Source organism: Sturnira hondurensis, unplaced genomic scaffold (assembly GCF_014824575.4).
Source record: "Sturnira hondurensis isolate 20B ecotype Veracruz unplaced genomic scaffold, ASM1482457v3 Scaffold0021632, whole genome shotgun sequence".
Lineage (NCBI taxonomy): Eukaryota > Metazoa > Chordata > Mammalia > Chiroptera > Phyllostomidae > Sturnira > Sturnira hondurensis.
Window position 1 is genome coordinate 3,975,972 of NW_028094263.1, and position 21,702 is coordinate 3,997,673.

A 21,702-nucleotide genomic window follows, 5' to 3' on the forward strand; every position below is an offset into this window, starting at 1 on the left:
ACAGGACCCAGCCTTTCTGAATTTGTTCTTGCAAACATCACCCGCTCTTCACAGCAACTCTCTCCCCACTCCTCACATGTCTTCTTCCTCTGCCTTCCCCAGTCTTGGGGGGCAAGATAAGAGGGTTACCCCAAAGCTCAGGAAGGGAAGGCACGCTCCCGCCCTCCCACCGTCCTCCCCCACACAGCTGGAGGGGGGAGGGGAGGTCAGCAGGGTTCACAAAGGCCAGATGTTGAGGAGAAAGAGAGCAGTGCCCACCCCACGCCCACCACTCCGCCCCCACCCTCACCCCCCAGAGGAAAAAAATTAAAAGACACAGGTTTTAAAACGAACACAATTTTTGTGGTTTAAAACAGTTTTTCTCAAGAATCTGCTCTGTGCAAACAATAACTTTTTACAAAGCATTTTCACAGAAAAGGAGACAAGTCCTTCCCCAGTATCGCATGTGGGAACTGTTCCTCCCTCACCCTGTTGTGGGGGAAAGAGGGGCATTATTCACTGGCGTGGACAGAAGGGTCACTGGGTCCCTGTGTTCTTGGGCAGATCCTCAACCCCCAGGTCCCCCTCACACCTAAACTTGGAATCTCCCTAAGGGCTAACCTCCCCTGACCTCACCTGGGTGGAGGAGAAAGCGACCCCACCCCTCCCAGACTGGAGGGGATCCTCCCAGCCTGAGGGCGTGGTCCAGACCCAGCTCGCCCCCAACCCCTCCCGGAAAACAGAACCTCTGACCTCCAAACTAATCCCCTGGCCCTTCCCCCGCAGGATCCATCAGGGCCCTGACAAGTCCCAAAATGCCTTAAGTAGAGGAGGGAAGTTGAAGGAACCTCAGCCCAGCTCCCATTCAAACCCAAACTTTGCCCCTTCAGACCTCGCTGGACCTTGTGGTCAGGCCCAGAGCCCTTACATTCCACCCCCTCCCCTCCCCCAAAAGCAGCTTGTCTTGTGCCTACCCGTTAACGGGACTGAGTCTGGTGTCCAAAAATGGACCCAAGCCTCCCCTCTATGTCCATAAACACTGGAGAGGGCCTCGAAAGGCAGCTTGTTTGGTCTGGTTTTGTTGATTTCTTCCACCTTCCATTACCTTCCCTGGGACGGGCTCTGGCCCCTTCCGCAGGCAAAGCCTGCACTTTAGGAGGGGAGGAGTTCCCTCGGCCCTGCCCCTCCTCTCACGAAGAGTAAAGTGGGGGAGGGGTGGGTTTACCGAGGGGCGTCCTCTTTTGCCCATCAGACCTTATAAACTGAAAGCAAACAGGAAGACTGAAGAAGGAAACTCCAAAACTGGACCAAAGGGAAAAGGTGGTGGCTGAGACTGAAGATCTCACCCACCAGGGTTCTTGGGGGCCCTTAGGAAGGGGGTGATAGTCCCCTTGCTCAAGCTGCCCCATCCCCCATGAAGGCTCCGTAGTGCTTGGAGAGCTGGGGAAGGCCCGAGGGGAGAGAAGGGTTAAAGGCCTAGATGGTGGGGGTGGGGGATGCCCCCAGGGAGCTGCCAATCACCTCCCCACCCCCACCACACCCCCTCACCCCCCGGGCTCGCCCACAGAAACAACCGGTTTGTCCATCACCAAGGTTTCTCTCCATCTTTTTTTTTTTTTTTTTGCCTTGTCTTCCAGTAGCAACCTCCTTTACTCCCCCTGGGGTGAAGGCGCTGCCCCCAGCGATCCGAGAAGGCAGAGGGGAGGGGCTGGGGTCTATGTCATTGAGTCCTTTTCCGTTAAGCCTTCTCCTGTCTCCAGCCCTTAGTTCGTCTCGAAAGGATGAGGGGGAGGGGGTGTCACCCCAAACCGTTAGGTGCTTGAAGATCACTGTCATTTGAGGTCCCTCTTTCCACAACCCCTCAAACATAAAGAGGTCAGACAAATGGGAGAAACCAGCCGGCAGTCTGGCTGTGACCCCAACTTTTCCCTCTTGGCAGAAGAGGTATCACGCTCAGAGTTCCTCCAGGTTGATCCCCCAGAATTTGACGCCGGGGGGCTCAGGGACAGCAGGACCCCCCATCTGCCATCTCCACAGGGGGTGGGCAGGAGGGGGCTTAGCGCCTCCCTGGAGGCGAAGCGAGGATGCTGGCCCCAAATCTCCGTCCTCGCCCACGACCAGGGCCGGGGGGCAGGGGAAACAGTCGAGGAGGCTGAAGGTGCTGGTGGTGGGAAGCGTCGGTGCAGGGCGGCGGAGCTGCACGTTGCGCTGGGGGGGCGACGGCCGTCGGCGTTTCTTGGCTGCTCCCCGGGAGGGCCCTTTTGCCGGCGGCCGTTCGGGCCCCCTGCGCAAACTCGGAGTATCGAGGGCGAAGCCCTTCGCATAACACCAAAGTTTCGACCGGCGGATCAGACGATCGAAATGTTCCTGGCGGAGGTTGCGGGGCGCGGTCGGAGCTCCGCTGGCCGTCGAGGGGCTAGCGGCGGGTGCCTCGGGGGCGGCCTGCGTGGGGGTTCCATCCACTGCAGCCGTCCGGCCGGGCAGAGGCGGCTCCGGCACGGTCCCAGGCCCCGCGGGCTCGATGGAGAAGCTCGCAGGTGGCGGAGGAGGCCGGGAATCGGGCTCCCGATGTGGGCTGGCGGCGGCGCGGCCAAGCTGAGAATCAAGACCCAGGGCTGGCCGAGGTGGAGCCGAGGCGGAGCCGGTCAGAGATTCCCGAGGGCTCCGGGGCGCCGGGCAGCGGCCGGGAGGTCCGCCGGAGCGAGCGCCTAAGTGCGGGAAGCTGCCTCCGCCCTCTTCCTCTTCACCGCGGCCCCGGCACACTGCGGCGTCGGCATCCTGGCCGGCCGGGGAGCTCGGAACGCCGGACCGCCCGGCCTGCCCCGCGAGGTGTTTCAGGCCATCCGGGGCCCAGCCGCCGGTGCACAGGGAGGCGCGAGGGCCCAGCGGCAACGGAGCCCGAGGCGCCGGCTCCCCAGGCCCCAGGCCCAACGAGGACGCCCGGGGCTTGGCAAGGGCGCAAAAGGCAAGGGCACGCAGGCACAGCGGAGAGAACTCCTGGGTCCCCAGACGCGGCTTCCTAGGGGTGGGGGAGCAGGGCGACCCTCGCGGGGACGTCGGCACTGCGAGGCGGGGAGCGGGGCACAGAGTCTCCATGGAACCTCCTAGGGGGGCGCCCACTGAGGGGGCCCCGGTCCCAGCGGCGGGATGCCCTGGCTGCCCGAAGAACCCACGGACGAGGGGAACATCGCCCCCCCTCGACGGGGAGGTCTCTGCTCACGGGCGCCCCCGGCCCGCACCCCTGGGCCGCGAAGCTTTGACTCCCGCCTCGATCTCGTCACGCGGCCCTCCCGGCGGCCGGACTCCTGGGTCCCCGCGAGTCCCTGCGCGGTCCGCCGCCCTTCCTGCCGCCGCGTTCCCTAAGCGGACCCCGCGGGAGCCCCTCTCGAGTAGCCCGGAGCGCAGAGGCGGGGGAAACAAAGCGACCGGCGACCGCGGGAAGCGGGAAGGACTCGGGGCCCGGCACCCGGTGCCCGGGCCCAGGCGGCGGGGAAGGCGCCTTCCGCCCGCTCGGCTCCTTTCTTCCCCGCTGGCTCCCGGAGACCGCGTTATAGAGAACTGCCCCCTCGCTGCCCCAATACCAGCGCCCGGGCCGCGAGCCCGCCGCTGATTGGGCGGCACCGCCGGTGACGTCAGCCGGGACCCCACCCCTTCGGCGGCACCGCCCCCGTCCCCATTCGGCGCACAGACACACACACGTGGACCTGGCGCGGCCGCGGCAGGGAGGGAACGAAGGAGGGAGCGTGCCCGGGTGGGACTGCGAGGAGCGAAATGCGACGCTGCACGTGGCCGGGTGACGTCCTGGCATTTAGTCGTCGCGAAGCAATTCATTTTCTTTCTGTTAAAAGTCACGATTTTCGCATCTGTAAAATGGGAATATTCATATCTACCCTCTTGGGGCTACTTGAATGAAAATAGATGAATCTCAAAAACAATGTTGAGGGGAAAGATGAAACGAGGCGATGGTGGCTTGGAAGCTTTGCATGGCGGGACTCCTGCGAGCAGAAAACGTTCCCTGCCTCTCCGATCCAGTCCCCTAGAACAGTGGCTGGTATGCACTGGGCTCAAAAAACGTTGAATGAGTAGTTAGGAATTGAGTAAACGTGCACCAGGTGGGAAAAGGAAAGCAAATTCGGAGAGGGGTATTATGACACCACAGAAGATGACAGATGACATCTGAAGATGACAGGTACTTCCTCAGTACCTGTTTCCATTTCTCTAATGCAGTTTCTAAACGACCTCTTAACCAAATTCCAAGGGACTGGCTCTGCCGACCCCCTTGAATCCCAAGACTCTGCCCTCTGAGTCCTGAGCTGCGAAAACGGGTTGAGGTCAGAGAAGGGGACACACAGACGACCCTCACTTTGATCTCCCCCCAAAAAGTAAAGCAAAGAAAAAGTGATTCCCCCTTAAAAATCCCCCCAAAAATCCCCCCCCTTAAAAATCCCCCCCCTTAAAAATCCTCCTCCCCACAGTATGGTCTATTTCCTTATGCTTCTTTAGTTTCTGTATAGCATACTGCGATATGAGAACCTGATCGTATTTATTCTTTATTTTCTGTCTCACCTATTCATCTGGAAATGAGCTGATGAGAACTTGGTCTTCATTGGGACCTCATTTTCACTGTCTAGAATCATGCGCAGATGTAATAGGTGCTCAATAAATACAGGGTCTGGCACAAATAACGCCCCTTTTTATTACAAAATCGTGTAACTCTATAACATAGCAATATCACATTCGAGCACACCACATGACATTTTAGGTGAAATGCTCAAATTAAAACAATAAGTTATTGCACCGTATTATTACCCTGCCAACCACACTCAAGCAGGTGTTACTTCTGCCAGGCCCTGTATTTGTAAGTGAATGAATGAATGAATCCCCAGAATATGTCTCTTTGATAAAAATTAGGTTATTTGAAGATGGCTTCCTCCAATCCTCAGAAATATAAAGAGAGTTTGGTGTGATGGCTTGGAGTAAGAGTGTGCAAGGATGCTGGAGGGAGGTCAGAGAGAGAAATGTCTCACTCTGGGGCTGAGGTCAGAGAAGCTTCCTGTAAGGGGACAAATAATGTGGTTTCCATCCTGGCTCTCCTGACTGACAACAGAAATATTTCCCCCCGGCAAAGTCATCAAATAACATTTGGGAGGAAAGGAATCAGGAAGGTCGGCCTCCCCACCTCCTTTTGCAGAGACCAGAGGTAAAAGCTCCAAGGTGGAACTAGAGTTTAAAAAACGGGGGAGGGAACTATTCTGTTGCTCAGAACTCTCACCTGTTAGCATCTTCTACAGGTTTCCAGAGCAGTTGTCATGAGGAGGGCTCCTAGGGTCCTGCTGGTCTAGACTTCGAGGTTCCTAAGTGCCCCCAAACACTGACCCCCTGTCCCCTTCCCACACACAAAGAAAGTTTCCATTATAAGTAACACTGTTATGAACATTTGCATACAAGGCTTTGTGCAGACATATGTTTTCATGCTAAAAGTGGAATTTCCAGTTCACACGGTAAATTTATGTTTAACTTTTGAAGAAACTGCCAAACTGTTTTCTGGACTGACTATCTCATTTTACATTTCCATTAATATCCATGTAATAATAAATGGGGAGAGTGAGGGATAGGGACGTTAAGTGATTTGCCCAAGGTCACATGGCTAGCAAGGTCAGAGCCTGGACTCAACCCCAGGTCCCAAGTCCACAGTCATAACCAGAAGTCTACCCCATGACAATGAATCTAAGAGGGAAGCCATTTCTTGCCCTAACACATTGTAGCGGCCACCATCTTTGCCTATCTTGCTTCTGGAATGATGGTGGTCTTCACGGTGGTCTCTCCTGGGGGACAGTGCTGAGAACTCTTATTCTGAGAGAGCAGTGCCTGATTTCTCTTGCTGGTGGGGCAGAGAGGCATCATCTGCTTTAATCCAGCTCTACTGCAGCCTCTTGGAAGCTGCCACACCTGGGGCAGAGGCTTGGGCCCCACCTGCAGAAACCTGGATGATGCAGGGCAATAACCTCCTCCTTCTCCTACGCCAAAAGCCACCATTTAGGGGCTTTGTTGGGGACTGTTACAATTGAGAGGCCTTCCCTGGAGGAGGAATTCCCTCCACCTCCACTTTCCTTTCTTGTTTCACCTCCTTGAATCAGGCAAAGCCCCCTGTGGCATGGAAGCACTTTGCAAACAGTAGGAATTAGCGTACTCTCCTCGAAAGGACCTAGAGTCATGAGCCTCAGTTTTCAGAGCACTTGGATTTGGGGGGCCAGCGGCGCAATCCTGAGTGGGTCACCTAGACCCTCTGAAGCACAATGTCCCAATCAGTGAGAAGGGGACCACAGTAGCTGCCTCCTAACATTGTCAGGAGGGTGGAAACACGTGAGCCGGCTGGCCTCTCTGTTGCAATTCCCATTGCCTACGGTAGAGGACACTCCATCCCGTCCTCAGCCAGCAGGATGAGAACACAACAGCACCCTTCTCGGAAAGCCCACTCCCCGTAGGAGAAAAAGGGACAAGGCTGAATGCTGGGTTCCAACTGACGCCTGGGGAGTAAGGCACACATGAAAGCCAACCCTTCCATGTCCTGGCCCATCTAAGTCTCAGCAAAAGACCCATGTTCAACAACCTGGGAGCAGAGGACCTGCCTGGTTGCCCTGTCCCTGGAGGAAGGCAGAGCAGCGAACTGGCCCCCGAGGTCCAGCCCCATAACAATGGCCACGGCACTGACTGCATTCCAGCCTCGGGTTTAAGAACTTCAGGTTATTTAATCCCCATAACAATTGTACAAGATAGATACTATATTTTAAAAATTTTACATACCCTATATAACCCAATTTCAGTGCCCAATTCAATGATTTTTATTAACTTTGCAGTTATGGGATGATCGCCACAATCCGATTTTAGAACGTTTCCGAAGAGACCCCTCATCACTCCCAGCACTGATTCTGCATCCCCACCCCCAGCGCCCAGCGACTCCTCCGAGGGCTGCTCTCTAGGTCTGCCTTCACTGGGCTCGTTAGAGAAGCGGAGTCCCATGTACGTGTGTGGTCTGTTGCTTCTGACTGCTTCCACAAAAGTGTAATGTTTTCCAGGTTCACTCATGCTGTGGCCTGTGCTAGCGGTCTGTCCCGGTTTATTGCTGAGTGCCACCCCCTGGTCCAGGTACACCGCAGTTTGTTTATCCAATCACATTCAGGTCATTCCCACTGTTCAGTCGCTGTTCGTAACACTCTTATGAGCATTTGCATACAAGGCTTTGTGTGGATATAAGTTTTCATGTTAAAAGTGGAATTCCCAGTTCACATGGTAAATTTATGTTTAACTTTTGAAGAAACTGCCAAACTGTTTTCTAAACTGGCTACCCCATTTTACATTTCCATTCATATCCATGTGATAAATGAGGGAAGTGAGGGACAGATGTGGTAAGTGATTTGCCCAAGGTCACACTCCTGGCGAGTGTCAGAGCCTAGATTCAACCCCAGGTCCCAAGTCCCTGGTCACAACCAGAAGTCTACCCCATGACGATGAATCTAAGAGGGAAGCCATTTCTCACCCTCACACACTGTAGCGGCCACCGTCTTGGCCTGTCTTGCTTCTACAATTCCCGAACCCAGACTCTTTTCCGACCAGCAGGACTGCGTCACCCCTTAACCAACCCCGCACTTTGCCCATCTGGGAACTGACGCCCAGGGTCAACGGCTCACGTTCTGGACTCCGATGGGTCTGTTCGTATTCCTGAGTCGTCACTTTACCAGCTGTGTGTTTGAGGGGCAAGTTCCTTAACCTCGGCTTTAGTTTCCTCATTTGTAAAACGGAAACCGCGTCTTCCTTTATGCAATTAAAAGGTCTTATTCCGTATAGTCAATGATGTTGTGATAACTACTTATAGTGTAGGGGCATGCTGGAAATATCAGGGAACACTTTCTCAGGTATATGATTGTCTGACCACTATGCTGTACCCCTGAAACTCATACGAAATAACACTGAATGTAAACTGTGACTGAGAAATAAACTTTCAAGTTCCTTTAAAAAAACATTTTATTATGGAAATTTTCAAACCCACACAAAAGTAAGCGGAGGAGTATAATGAACCTCCGCATACTCAACCCCCAACTTCAACACTTACCAACTTCCAGCCAACCTTGTTTTATTCTAACCCCTACCCACTTTCTCCCCTACTCCAATTTTTAAAAAATCAATTTTATTGAGGTATGATTTCAATATAATAAATGTCCATTTTACGTGTACAGTTCAAATAGTTTTCCCATTTGAATGCACCCCTGTAACCACTGCAAGGAAGATACAGAATATAACCCATAGTATCTTGAAACAAATCCCAGACGGCATATCATTTCAATCCCAACTACTTCGATACGTCTTTCTACAAGATAAAAACTCTTAAAATAAATATAACCTCCATGCTATTATCAAGCCTAAAAAGAATTAACAGTCATCCTTTAACATCGTCAAATACTCAGTATCCAAGTTTCTAGTTACCAGAAATGATGGCGACAGAGTCTGGCGGGAGAGGTCGGATGCCACAGCTAATCTGAGAAGTAGCAGCAGCGGAATGGCCCCGGTCCAGGCAGGGTGACCTTGAGGAGGGAAGTCCTTTCAGAGACAGTAACCTTCCACTTGGGTTCCGAAGATGAGCAGGAGCACACGAAGGAGGCATGGGAGGGGGGACTGCGGCTGACGACACAGTGTGGGCAAGGGGGAGAGGCAAGCAAGCACCCGTCCTGCTGCCGACAACTACCAGCCGTCAATAGCCACCACTCTCCTTAAGGAGAGAGCGTGCCCCGGCATTAGTCCTGTCCCATCTGTCCTCCCAGAGACACCCCTGATCTCTCTTTCAAGTCTCTCCTATTAAAAAGCCAAACCATGCCCTGGCCGTGTGGCTCAGTTGGTTGGAGTGTTGTCCCGTACACCAAAAGGCTGGGGGTTCCATTCCTGGTCAAGGCGCATACCTAGGTTTCAGGTTCAATCCCAGGTGTGGGTGTGTGCAGGAGGCAACTGATTGGTGTTTCTCTCTCATATTAATGTTTCTCTCTTTAAAAAGTCAATAAGTATATCCTGGGGTGAGGATTAAAACAAAAAGCCAAATCTTCCCTTGACCCCTCAGGCTCTGGCCCCCTCTTTCCTCCCCTTCACAGCCAAGCTTCCCACCAGAGCTGTCTACACAGTCTTCCTTTTCTCACTTCCCACGGGCTCCGCAACCCACTTCCATCTGCTTCCACCTCCACCGCCCCTGAAATAGCTCCTGCTGAGGTCCCCGTGGCTTCCAGCTCATTAAAACCCGCAGGCTCCTGCCAGCCCTCGGCCCTGACCTCTCAGCAGCAGCCCACACGGCTGGCCACTTCCTCTTTCCAGAAACTCTCTAGTCCCCGCGCGCCCCCCCCCCCCACCCTGCCTCCCAGGCACCTGGCTTTCCTGGTGCGCTCCTGCCTCCCTCTGCTCCCCCTGGTCTGCAGCACGGGCTCACTCTGCCCTTCGCAGCCCAAACTGCGAGGCTCCTCAAGGCTCAGTCTTACCCCATGTCCGTCTGGGCATTCTCCTGTGCCCACACCACAACTACCATCCAGCCACCGAGGGGCTCAGCCCACACCTTTCCTCTCAGCTCGGACCAAGACACCTCGCTGCCACTCGGCTCCTACCCCGGACATCTCCAAAGCCCAGCAAACTCACCCTGTCCCAGTGGCCCTCCTCCTCGGCCACACCGACCCCTTCCGAGGAAGCCTGGCCCGATGTATGGCTCCCGCGTCCACCCACTTCCACAGCCACAAACCCAGATGTCGTCCTGGCACCTCCCGGTCCACGCCTCAGCGTCACCCTGTGCGTCTGCTGCTCTGCCTCCGTTCCAGCCCCCACAGCCTGCCATGCCCTCTACAGAGCCAGAAGCTACCTTCCTAACTTAAATAGGATTGTGTTAGCCCCCTGCTCAACACCTTTTAATGGCTTCCTATCGCCTTCAGGATGACGAGTGAAAGCATTAACCTGGCTCACAGGTGAGTCTGACCGCCTTACCCACAGTCCTCCCGGGGAGAGGGAACTGGCCCCTCACCTCCGCCTCCCCTGTGCTGTCCTCTCTCCCCGATCTCTTTTCGTGCCTAAAGCAACACGGTGCCCCCTCTCCCCCCCTTAGCAGGTACTGTTCCACAGGACTGTGAACTTTCCCCACCTCTCTTTCCCGTGCCTGGCCAGCACCTATTCGGAGCTCCATCAAGCCATCCTCTCCTTGGAGAGAACCCCTCCCAACCCTCCCGACTGTGGTCAGGTTGGCTGCCACCATTATCCGCCCTCGAGACCCGAGAACCTTCTTCCTTCAAAGCATTTTCATTCACTTGTCACTGTTCGTACATTAGCGTGATTCATCAATTACGCACCTCTCCCATACCACGCCCCATGTTTCGTGGAGGCAGGGACCACATTAGGGTTTGCCTTAGTTCAGCGATGAGTACACAGTTGGAACTCGAATTCATACTGAAAAAAGATTTTAAGCCCCGGCCAGATAGTTCGGTTGGTTAGAGCGTCATTCCACGGGGCCAGGGTTGTGGGTTTGATCCCTGGTCAGGGCCTATACAAGAAGCAACCAATGAATGCATAAATTGCATAAATAAATGGAACAACTCATGGATGTCTCTCTCTAAAATCAATCAATAAATAATATTTTTTAATTTTTCTATTATGTACATTTCAAACTGAAAAAGAAGTAGACAATAGTAAAATGAACCCCATATGCCCATTACCTAGATGGGTGATTATTAACATTTTATCATTTTTATCATTTTTACTGAAATATTGTCAAGTGATTCAGCGTTTTCATGACTGTTATCTCCTAGTTGCTTCAGGAAGTTTTCTTATTGCAATATTATAACCACACATTACAAAATTAGCAATAATTACTTCAAGTCATCTAATAGCCAGCTCATATTCAAATTTCCCTAATTGTCTCCTTAAAACGCTTCTCTTGCATTTGGTTTGTTTCAACCGGGATCTAAATAAGGTCCACACATTGCATTTGGTTATAGATTGTAAGTCTCACTCAAATCTAGAATAACTTTTTCCCCTGAGTCGTTAACTTGCTAAAGTATTTTAAGTAAATTGCAGACATGGTGTCCCACCTTCTAGATTTCTCTGATTGCTTCCTAGTTGTGTTGTTTATCCTGTATTTCCTGTAAACTGGAAATTAGATCTACAGGCTTGATTAAATTCAGATTGACTGGCAAACACACTTCGTGGATACTGCTGCGTCCTCCACGCCTGAGCTCCCCTGTTAGTGGTGGAATGTGCATGCCCAGGCCCCCTGGATGACAGCGGATCCTTTTCCCGAGAAGTGTCTGCCTTTGGGACCAGCAGGTAACCTGTGGGACCGTACTTTGAGGGGACTGTGTTTTTAATCCATGAATGGAGTAGGTCAGAGTGGCTGAACAGTGGTGAGGACGAAGGGCAGACACCAGAGCTTGAAGGGTCCAAGGCCTTGATAAGAAATGTGGACATTAGCCTGCAGGATGGGGAATCACAGGCCACTTTTATGCAAAGGAAATCATGTGATCACACTTGGCAAGGCCAAGGGGTGGGGAAGCAGGAGGAGAACAGGGAACGAGCATTTCCTGAACGCTCAGCCTGAACCCAGCTCTCTGCTCGGGGTCTGGCACATGCGACCTAAGTGAATTTTCCACTGCATTTAAAAGAAAAATCCTAGTTTAGTATTGGGATTTTTGATGAGGGAATGGAGGCTCAGGCTCTTTCGGTCACTCATCCAGGGTCGCAGCAAAAGACGGTGAAGACCTCAGGGAGGCAGCGGCCACGAGTGTGGATGGGTATTTGAGGCAGAATCAGCAGCCCTTGAAAGCAAGTGGCCGTGGGGAGAAGGGGAAGCAGTGGCCGTGGGGAGAAGGGGAAGCAGCAGCCCTGGGCGGAGCTGACTCCTGGGTGGGATGCAGGAGGGGACCAGCAGGTTGGAGGGGAAGATAATGAGCCCAGGCTCCCAGCTGCCCAGATGTCTCCAAGCCACTCTCTTGAGAAATGATGTTTATAACATGACAATGTCTATAATTTGGCTTCCAGCAAGACTCGATAATTGGCTTAAGTTATCCCTCACTGGCATTCTGTTCAAAGCAAGGACGCTCGTGCATTCGTTCTGATGAGGCCTGTTTTCTGTGTTAGAACGTGCGTGTGAACCTGGAGCTGTGTGGTCTCTCTCTTGGCTCAAGAGGGCCAGAGACTGCAGTCACAGGGTGGGTAGGCTGTCTGTCCTCTCAGCTAGAGTCTGTCTGTCCCTGGGGTGTGGGCTCCCCCTCAGATAGAAAGCTGCCAGAAGGTGGAGCCCTGAAACCCACCCAGTCAATGCCCACCAGGAGTGTGGTCAAGAGCTGGGTCCCAGGAGCCACATTGGAGGACAGTGACAAGGAAGATGGTTCACTGGGAGGCAGCTGCCAAGATCAGCTACAAGGATGCTTAGGGCTGAAAGAGGACTATGTTTAGAGGAATCGGGGAAACTTTCTAACTTAAGAGGTGTAGGCAAGGGAGGTTTTATGAGGCTTGGTGGCTGATCCAGAGAAGGGGTGAAAAGTAAAGAGATAAAGATCTGAGAAGGACCCTCAGGTGTGTCCCGGGAGAGAGTGGGAGCTATTAACTGAGGTGAGGACCTTCTGCAGGAGGGTGGTCCCGGGACAGGAGATGGTGAATGCAGTTTGGGGTTCAGTGAGCCAAATCTAAGTGGGTGTGGCCTGAGGAGACCTGGGAAAAGAGGTCTGGGACCAGAGAGCCATCAAGACCAAGTCATAGGCACACTGATCAACGTAGAAACTTCAGGTGTGCTTCAGCTCTGCTAGGGAGAGTCGTGTGGGGCCTGAAGACCCCTTTGGGGTGGTCAGGGAACAGAACCCCAGCCAAAGCAGCTGAGAAACGTGAGAGAGTGAGACGGGCAGGGAGTCCATAGGATCACATGCCAATGGATAGGGTAAGTAGGACAATGGCTGAAAAGTTATTGGCCTTAGTGATTCTGAATGAGCCAGTCAGGGGTCTAGGAAGCCGACTCAGGGCTTATTAGCGAAAACAGAGAAAGGGCAGAGATCGCCTGGAGGTGGAGATGAAGAAGCAAAAGGCATAGCTGTTCCTTAGTAGGACGTGGCACCAGACACAACAGCCATTGGCACCACAAGCAAAGCCATCAAGAAGGACCCCGCCTGCCTCTGTTCTGCTGACTCTTCAGAGCGGAGCAAGAGGGCATCAGGTTGGCAAGGCTTGGATCACATGCCCACATCTCAGTGCCCAGAGCAAAGAAACAACAGAGGCTCAGAATTCATTCCTTCAGTTCTTTCAGTAAGTATTTATTGAGCATCTAGTATGTGTCAGGCACAGGTCTAGGCCCTTGAACACATTGACAAAATCCACAAAGATCCTTGTCTTCACAGCCCTGTCATTAGAGGGGAAAGACACAATAAACAACAGACATAAATATGTGAATGATGTAGGTGAAGAGGACAGAGAAAAAGGAGAAGGAAGATTGGAAAAGTATAAGGAGTGGGCGGGAAGGGCACAGGCTGCAATTTTACAGTGTGGTCAGGGAGAACCTAGTGGGGAAGGTGGGAGCGAGCCCTGTGTGTGCAGGAAACAGCAAGGAAGCCTGTCTGGCTGCAGCGCAGGATCCAGGGGAAGAGATCGGGCTGGAGGGATCCGGGGCAGCAGACTGGACAGGACCTCGTAGAACCCTGTAAGGACTTAGGCTTCTCAATGAGTGCAGGGGGGGCTCTGGGAGGACTTGAACCCCAGGGGTGGCCCGCTCATGCTGCAGTTTACTAGGATCTCTTTGGCCACTGCGTGGGGAATACGCAGCAGGGGCGAGGATGGAGGCACGGAGACCGGTTAGGAGGCTCGCACAGTAATCCAGGGGAGCCCTGGCTGATGTAGCTCAGTGGATTGAATGCAAGCCTGGGAACCAAAGGGTTGTGGGCTCTATTACCAGTCAGGGCACATGCCTGGTTTGGGGGATGGTCCTGGGGTGTGGGTGCAGGAGGCAACCACATTGATGTTTCTCTCCCTCTCTTTCTCCTTCTCTTCCTCCCCGTCTGCAAATGAATACGTAAAATCTTTTTTTTTAAAGGTCATCACTTGTGCCCTGACTAGTGTAGCTCAGTTGGTTGGGCAGTGTCCCACAAAGTGAAAGGTCGCCAGTTCAAATCCAGGGCAGGGCACACCCCTGAGTTGTAGGTTTGCTCCCCGGTCAGAGTGTGGGCGCCTATGAGAGGCAACCCATTGATTTTTCTCTTCCTCTCTTTTTCCCTCACTCCCCCTCTTTCTAAAAATAAAATATATAAAATCTTTTTTAAAAAGTCACCACTTGCTCACTTAAAATACGGACATTTTATTATGTGCAAATAATGCCACTAAAAAGTCTTTTTTTAAAAGAGTGACAGATGTTAGCTTATCGCACTAAGCACTTGTACACATATCAAATCATTATGTTGTGCACCTCAAACTAATGCGATGTCGTATGTCAGTTACAGCCCAATAAAACTGGAAAAATGGAGGAGCCCAAAAAGGGTTGTGGGAGAAGGCTCTTTGTTTCTGCTGGGCCGAGGCCGTCAGGTAGGCCAAGGTGGGCGTTGACCAGTGCGCCCATGACCTGTGGAGGAGGAAGCACCCAGATGTGATGCGCTTCCTTCTCGGGGAGCGCTGCTGGCAGAACTGCCAGCTCTCTGCATTCCCCAGGGACACCCCCGCCCCCTGCACCACCCCTCCAGGCCCAATAAAGCGTGCAGGCTGGGATACAAGGTCAGGCAAGGTTATGTCAGATTCATGTGCACTGTGGTGACCTATGGCGAGTCTCTTCACCATGGTGTTAACCAGCTGAAGTTTGCTCAAAGCCTTTAGTCTGTCGCTGAGGAGAGAGCTGGGCGCCACCGTGGGCTCTGAGAGCCCTGAATTCTTACGGGGTGGGTAAAGACTCCATGTACAAATTCTTTGAGGTCATCCTCATCGATCCATTCCATGAGGCTATCGGAAGGAATTCAGACACCCAGTGGATCACCAGGCGGGCCCACAAGTGCGGGGAGGTGTGAGGGCTGACATCTGTGCGCTGAGAGCCGTGGCCTTGGAAAGGGCCACCAGTTAGTTCCACCACACACACTGCTGGTGGCTCTCACGGTGCAGCCTGGAGAAGGTGCACACTCTCTCGCTCCACCATTACCACTAATATGTGCCATGCTTGTACCATTCTTACTTAATAAACAATTTAGGATAGAAAGAAAACCGGAAAGATAGAGAACTAAAAAACATTTTTCAAGAGAAAATACATACTATCAAGCAAAGAAGCCCTACAGACACATGTATGTCCCTGTCCTTCATCTCCTCCTTTCTCTCTGGGGGGAAGGAGAACGGACCCCTCTGGTCTACCCAAGCCCTTGTCCTAAAAACCTGGGCCACCTCTCCCTGACCTTGCATTCTCCACTGTGCTCTCCTGTCTCCCTCTAGCTTACAACTCAGGCCCTACGAAGGCTGTCTGAACTCACACTGTCCTCCTCTCCTCCTGCTGCAACCCACATCACCCCCCTCCGACATGCTGGTCTGGTCACCCCTCCCTGAGACCCCTGCCCTCTGGGCCATCCCTCTCTCCTTCCTCTCTCCTCCCTGGTTTCCATGACACCACTTTTCCTGGGTTTCCCCCTCCATCTCTAGACGCTCCTTCTCATGGCTCTTCCCTGACTTCCCTCCTCTGCCCCCTCTTAAACGCAGGTGTTCCCTGGGACTCTGTCCTTGGCCTTCTGCTCTCTGCACCTGCACAAGCCTCTCAGCGTGCTCTTGCTCACGCCAGGGCTTCGGTTACCCTCAATCGCTGACGACGCTCAAAGATGTCTCTGATTATTTTTTCAGAGTGTCAAGGATATGAAAGAAGAGGTGGACAGACTATGACACACTCTTCAAAAACATTTTACAATTTTTAAAGTGACACACATATCCAACCCTCTTCTGGGACCGTCCACTGGACTTCAGCAAGCCCTAGCCTGAACTCCCCCCTTCTCCCAGTCCCAGTCTCCTCCTTTCTTCAGGAGTCAGAAACTTGTTTAAGACAGAAACTTGGGAGTCACCCTCCCACTCCATGACCACCAACTGTCAACTACCCCTTCTCTTGATTTCAGCCCCTACCCATGCCCCTCCGCATCCCCACTGACACTCCAGTCCACATCCCCTGTGTCTCTCCCAGAGAAGTTCAAACATTCATCCAATTCACTCATTCATTCATTCACTAAGTATTAACTGAGCACCAACTCTGTGCCAGACACTGATTCCAGTGCTTGAGATACACCAGTGAACACAACACAGAAAAATCCATGCCTCTGGCACTTGCAATAATTTCAGAAGTTGCTCCCCTCCGTATTCCACCTTAACTCCTCCGACTACCAACTCCGCTGCAGCCACAGGGAACTTTGCAACATGTTCATCTACTCAGCATCTTCCACGGGACCTCATGAGCCTGGGGTCAAGCCTGGGCCACATGAGAGGCACCCTGCTCCCTCCCCTCCCATCTGCTCTTGCCTCACCAGGCAGACCCTGGAGCTCCTGCTCCGGGGCTCCCTCTGCACAAGGTCCATCCCCCATTGCAACACACATCACACTTGCCCACCAGCCCGCTTTTCCTCTCCAACCTGAGCGCCTGTAGGGCTGCAGCCACTTTGATCCATTCTGTGTCACTAGTGCCTGGCCCATTATCTCATAGTAGAGGTCAACGAATAGTGATGGATTAAATAAATGACAGTGAGTTTGCAGTATTGTCAGACAGGGAGAGGATTGGGGAGACCGGGAAAATGAGTTCTGAACTAGCTCCAGACCGGCCCCCAGTATCTGGACTGACCTTGTGGTTAAAGGCAAGGTCCAGATTCTGCTTCTGCACCTACCAGCTGTGTTCTCTGAGCTTGTTTCCTTTCCTACATAATGGGAACAAGAATTGAACCCACCTCGGTGTTGTTACAAGAAGAAGGCTGGATGCTAAGCAGGGTCCCTGGCATATTGGATCTCGTCAAAAGTGAGCTGTTATCCTCCCTCACCAATGTGGCTCAGTTGGTTGGAGCATCGCTCCCTTACCCAAAGGGTATGGGTTCGAGTCCCAGTTAGGGCACATACCTAGGTTGTGGGTTCAAACCCCAGCCCAGTGCGTATGGGAAGCAACCAATTGATGTTTCTCACATCAATTTTTCGCTCTCTCTAAAATCAATAAATACTTTAAAAAAGAACAAGTAGCAAATGGGGCCATCAACTGCATGCAAGGAATTACGCTAGACACTTCATCCATCTTTCAAGTGCCAACGAAATGTCTATTCCTTGCCAGGTGCCACTCCCCTGGGCACCAGTGAAATGTCTGGGCACCAGTCCCCAGTCTGAGCATGTACAAGAGGCAGTCGATGCTTCTCTTTTGCATTGATGTTTTCCTCTCTCCCCTCCTCTCCCTCTAAAAGCAATGAAAAAAAATGTCCTCAGGTGAGGATTTAAAAAAAAAAAGTAGGCTGTTACATCGCTATTACCATCATCATCCTCCCCACCACTGGCGGCCATCCTTGCCCCTTGCCCCTTGCCCCTGCATCCCCGTAGTGCCACTCTCCACTCTTTCCTCCTCCCTTCTCATCTCCCAGTCCATGCTTGTCCCACCTGGTCACCTCCACCCCAACCGTGCCTGGAACTTTCCAGGCCGAAGTCACCAGGGACCTCCTTCTTGCAGAATCCTTTTCTCCCTTGACCTCTCAGCAGCATGTGATCCTGGCATCGCTTTCTCCTCCTTAAACATCCTTTCTGACTTCCATGATATGACCTCTCCTGCTTTTCAGGACAGCTCCTGGACCTCTCCAACCCAGACTCTCTGCTGATGCAGACTCACGAGACAGACTGCCTGCCGAGCATTCCCAACCCCGTTCCACAGACGCCTGACGTCAGCATGTCCGAAATGGCTCATTACCTCCACCAGCCACTCCTGGATCCAGGATTCTGCAGGTAAGTGGACAGATTAGCCCAGCCACCAAATCACTCAGGCTGTCCCCTCTGGGTCTTGCCTTGCCACGTAGTCCAGATCCTGCTCTTAACATTCCATTTTAAAAAACTGATTGATTGATTTTAGAGAGAGAGAGAAAGGAAGGGAGACAGGCACACACAGAAAGAAACATTCATTTGTTCCATTCATCTTTGCATTCATTGGTTGAGTCTTATATGCGCCCTGACTGGGGATCAAACTCACAACCTCGAAGTATTGAGATGATGCTCTAACCAACTGAGTGCCTGGCCAGGGCCAACACCCCACCTTCTTGCCATCCTCCTACCTGGCCTTCCTCTCATCCCTGCTGCTCTGCTGAAGTCGAACCTTCACCTCCCAAACACACCCTTACAAATCTCCTACCATCAGCTATTCAAGCAGAGCTTGTTTAAAAAACTGGACCTCAGACCCCCACCTCAGACTTAGTGAATCAGAATCTGCATTTTTATTTACTTTTAGAGAGAGGGGGAGGGACAGGAAAAGAGAGGGAGAGAAACATCAGTCATTTGCCTCTCACACACCCCCAACCAGGGACCTGGCCTGCAACCCAGGCATGTGTCCTGTCTGGGAATCAAACCAGCAACCTTCAGGCTCCTGGGGTGGTGCCTAACCCACTGAGCCACAACAGTTGGGGCAGAATCTGCATTTAAAAAGATTTTATTTATTTATCTTTAGAGGGGAAGGGAAAGAGAGAGGGAGAGAAATATCAGTGTATGGTTGCCTCTCTTGTGTCCCCTGCCGGGAACTGGCCTACAACCCAGGCATGTGCCCTGACTGGGAATCAAACAGTGATCCTTTGGTTCGCAGGCCTGCGCTCAATCCACTGAGCTATACCAGCCAGGACAGAGAATCTGCATTATAAGGAGAACCCCAGGGAATTCTCATGCACACTCCAAGTTGAGAATTGCTGTCCTAACCAATCTCCCAACCCCTAGCCTCTTCCCGGCCCTAACCAATCCCATACTTAACGATCAATGGGCAAGTATGGCTATGCACTGCTTACTTAGGAGACCTCCGGCCCTGCCTAGGTGGTTCAGTTGGATGGAGCATCATCCAGTACCACTGAAGGTTGTGGGTTCAATCCCTGGTTGGAAGCATACAGGAAGCAACTGATCAATCCATCTCTCTCACATTGATGTTTCTCTCTCTCTCTCTCTCTCTTTCTCCCTCTCTCTCTGAAATCAGTAATAAAATATCCTTGGGTAAGGATTAAAAATAATTTAAAAATCCTTAACAGGCCTTAGTCTTCCACTGCCCTCAGGATTATGAGATCTGTCCAGAAAATGTCCAACCATTCTTAATATAATGAGAATGGTTTGCACAACATTGATGTAACCTGGCAGCCAAGGAGAATGGAATGGAATGCGCATGCGTGAACAATTACCCTGTACTAATCAGTGGGGGTGGTAAGCCCTGTTGAGTGAGCACGTGTACTGTGTGGCTGTCGAATTCAAAATGACTGAGCAAGTAGAGCAACAAATCTGCATGAAATTTTGCATTAAGCTTGAACATTTCTCTGCAGAAACTTTTGAGATGATTCAGAAGGCCACAGCTATAGGCAATGGTGATTGGCAGCTTTATCATGACAACTCGCCTGCTCATGCATCACATCTCATGCAGAGTTTCTAGGTAAAACATCAAATCACCCAAGTGACCCAGCCCCCTACAGCCCAGATTTGCTGCCCTGTGACTTCTGGCTTTTCCCAAAACTAAAATCACCTTTGAAGGGGAAGAGATTTCAGACCATCCACAAAATTCAGGAAAGTTCGACAGGCAGCCAATGGCAATTAGGAGAACTGTGTGAGGTCTCAAGGTGCCTACGTTGAAGGGTATTGAAGTGTCATTGTCCTATGTACAATATCTCTTGTATCTTCTTCAATAAATGTCTCTTTTTCATAGTGTATGGCCAGATACTTTCTGGACAGACCTCATAAGTCCAAACTCCTAAGCACAGGAACCAAGTTCCCCTTAGTCTGGTTTTTGCCTTATAGCTGATCATCCTCTCACCACCCTGCCCCGCTCCCCTAACCCATGTACCACCGCGTAGCAGACACAATGCTCGAGACCTTTCTGAAGGCTGCTTCTGGCCTCATTTTCCTTCGTCACAGATACACACAGCTAGATGAAATTCGACACAGTGTGAGAGCAGCGAAAGTTACAGTGCTCCTGCTGCAGGGTGGACGGGGTTTGGCCGCACTGCTCACCCATGCACTTGTGACGTGGAGCTTATGTTATGCTTTTCTTCTTATTTAACTTCAACACACATTCTGCTGTTTCCTACCTCCAAGCCTTTGAGCATGCTGTCCACCTCCTCCCCCACCCCCAAGGATGCTCTTCTGCTCCTTATTTGCCTGCAGACCCTCCTTCACCCACTTATTTCCAGCTCTGGCCTTCCCTGACTCCACAAATACAGTTACTTCTTTCTTGCCTGTGTCAGCATTGTTCTTAGAACTATCGTAGAACTATCATCTTGAAGTTATTTCTCTATATGTCTGTCACTCCCAGAGTCCCACGTGCTGTGTCTGTGTATCTGTCCCCTATGGCCTGTCCATGGTGATTCATTGAGGGGTTTGCTGAAAGACTAGATAACTCAATTTTTTCTATCTCTGTCCTGATGGTAACTATAACAGGGTGAATAAAGATTAGACTTCAGGAGGAATTGGTGGAAAAGAGGAACACAGCAGGGCAAAGATGCTACTCATCTGTCATCCCTCAGCCTGGTTAACTTCCCCAAGAGCAGAGTCATCAACCACAGAACGTTAACTCTACGGGGAATTTCAAGATCTGGTCACCCAACCAAATGCCAGAGAGGGCAATCGCTTTGCTCAAGGTCACAGAGCTGGCTTGGAACAGGGCTGGAACTAGATGCCAGGTAGCTCTGGAAAAGCTCTTAAAGCACCTGCTGGGACCTTGGCTGACTAGAGTTGCCAAAGCCCTGTAGATTGGAGGAGGGGATCCAACTACTTCCATTTTACAGATGGGCAGACCAAGGCAGCAAGACTGTGTCACACTGCTAGCTCATGACACAGGCAGGATTTGTCATTACTGTGTGCTTCTTACCAGTCCTGCAGAGTCACTATTTACAATAATCATGACGATTGGTCTCCTGGTGCCTGGGAATCCCCTCACTCCCACCAGTTCCTGTTTAAGTTGCCATCCCTCCTCTTGTATAGGAAAGAACCAGTACACCCACCCTCGCACCCCGACTAGGCCTGCTGGAGAGACCACCTCCGAGTCATAACTTTTGACGGGGAAATCACCCTCACCCTTCCCCATGCCTGGCACTTGACGGTGTCACTGCTCACATCAGCCCTGAGTTTGGTACTACCATCCGCACGGAGATGGGGAAATCGAGGGTCCCACGTAAAGCATTACCAACCCATGGTCAAAGCCAGTAAGTGGTGAGGATCGGTCTCAAACGGAGGTCTTTCTGACTCTACCGCCAGGCTCTCCCAGCGGTCAGGTAAACTACCCGAAGCCTCTTACTGACTGGGTTTGCTTCAGGAAAGTAACTTAACCTCTCTGGACACCCCCAAGGTCAAAAGCTTTGCTTCTGTTGAAGAAATCGGTGTGCAAACGAAACAAAAATCCACGGGCGTCAGCGCAGTTCTTCCCTGGAGCACGGGGCTTTCTAATGAGAGGGTGCGTCTCCAGTCCCTGAGACCTGCGAAACCAAGCGCCCAGCCGCCTAGCAGAAGCGAAACCTCAACACCCTCCAG

The 21,702-nt window shown here is 52.1% G+C and overlaps 1 protein-coding gene across 1 annotated transcript; it reads right to left on the reverse strand.

Annotated features, from left to right (window-relative positions):
* Positions 1 to 320: 320 nt before the first annotated feature.
* On the reverse strand, positions 321 to 4,140 carry EPOP (elongin BC and polycomb repressive complex 2 associated protein). The gene has a single exon (XM_037033446.1). It carries the CDS (start codon positions 3,073 to 3,075, stop codon positions 1,933 to 1,935), a length of 1,143 nt encoding a protein of 380 aa, XP_036889341.1. The 5' UTR covers positions 3,076 to 4,140; the 3' UTR covers positions 321 to 1,932.
* Positions 4,141 to 21,702: the final 17,562 nt, after the last annotated feature.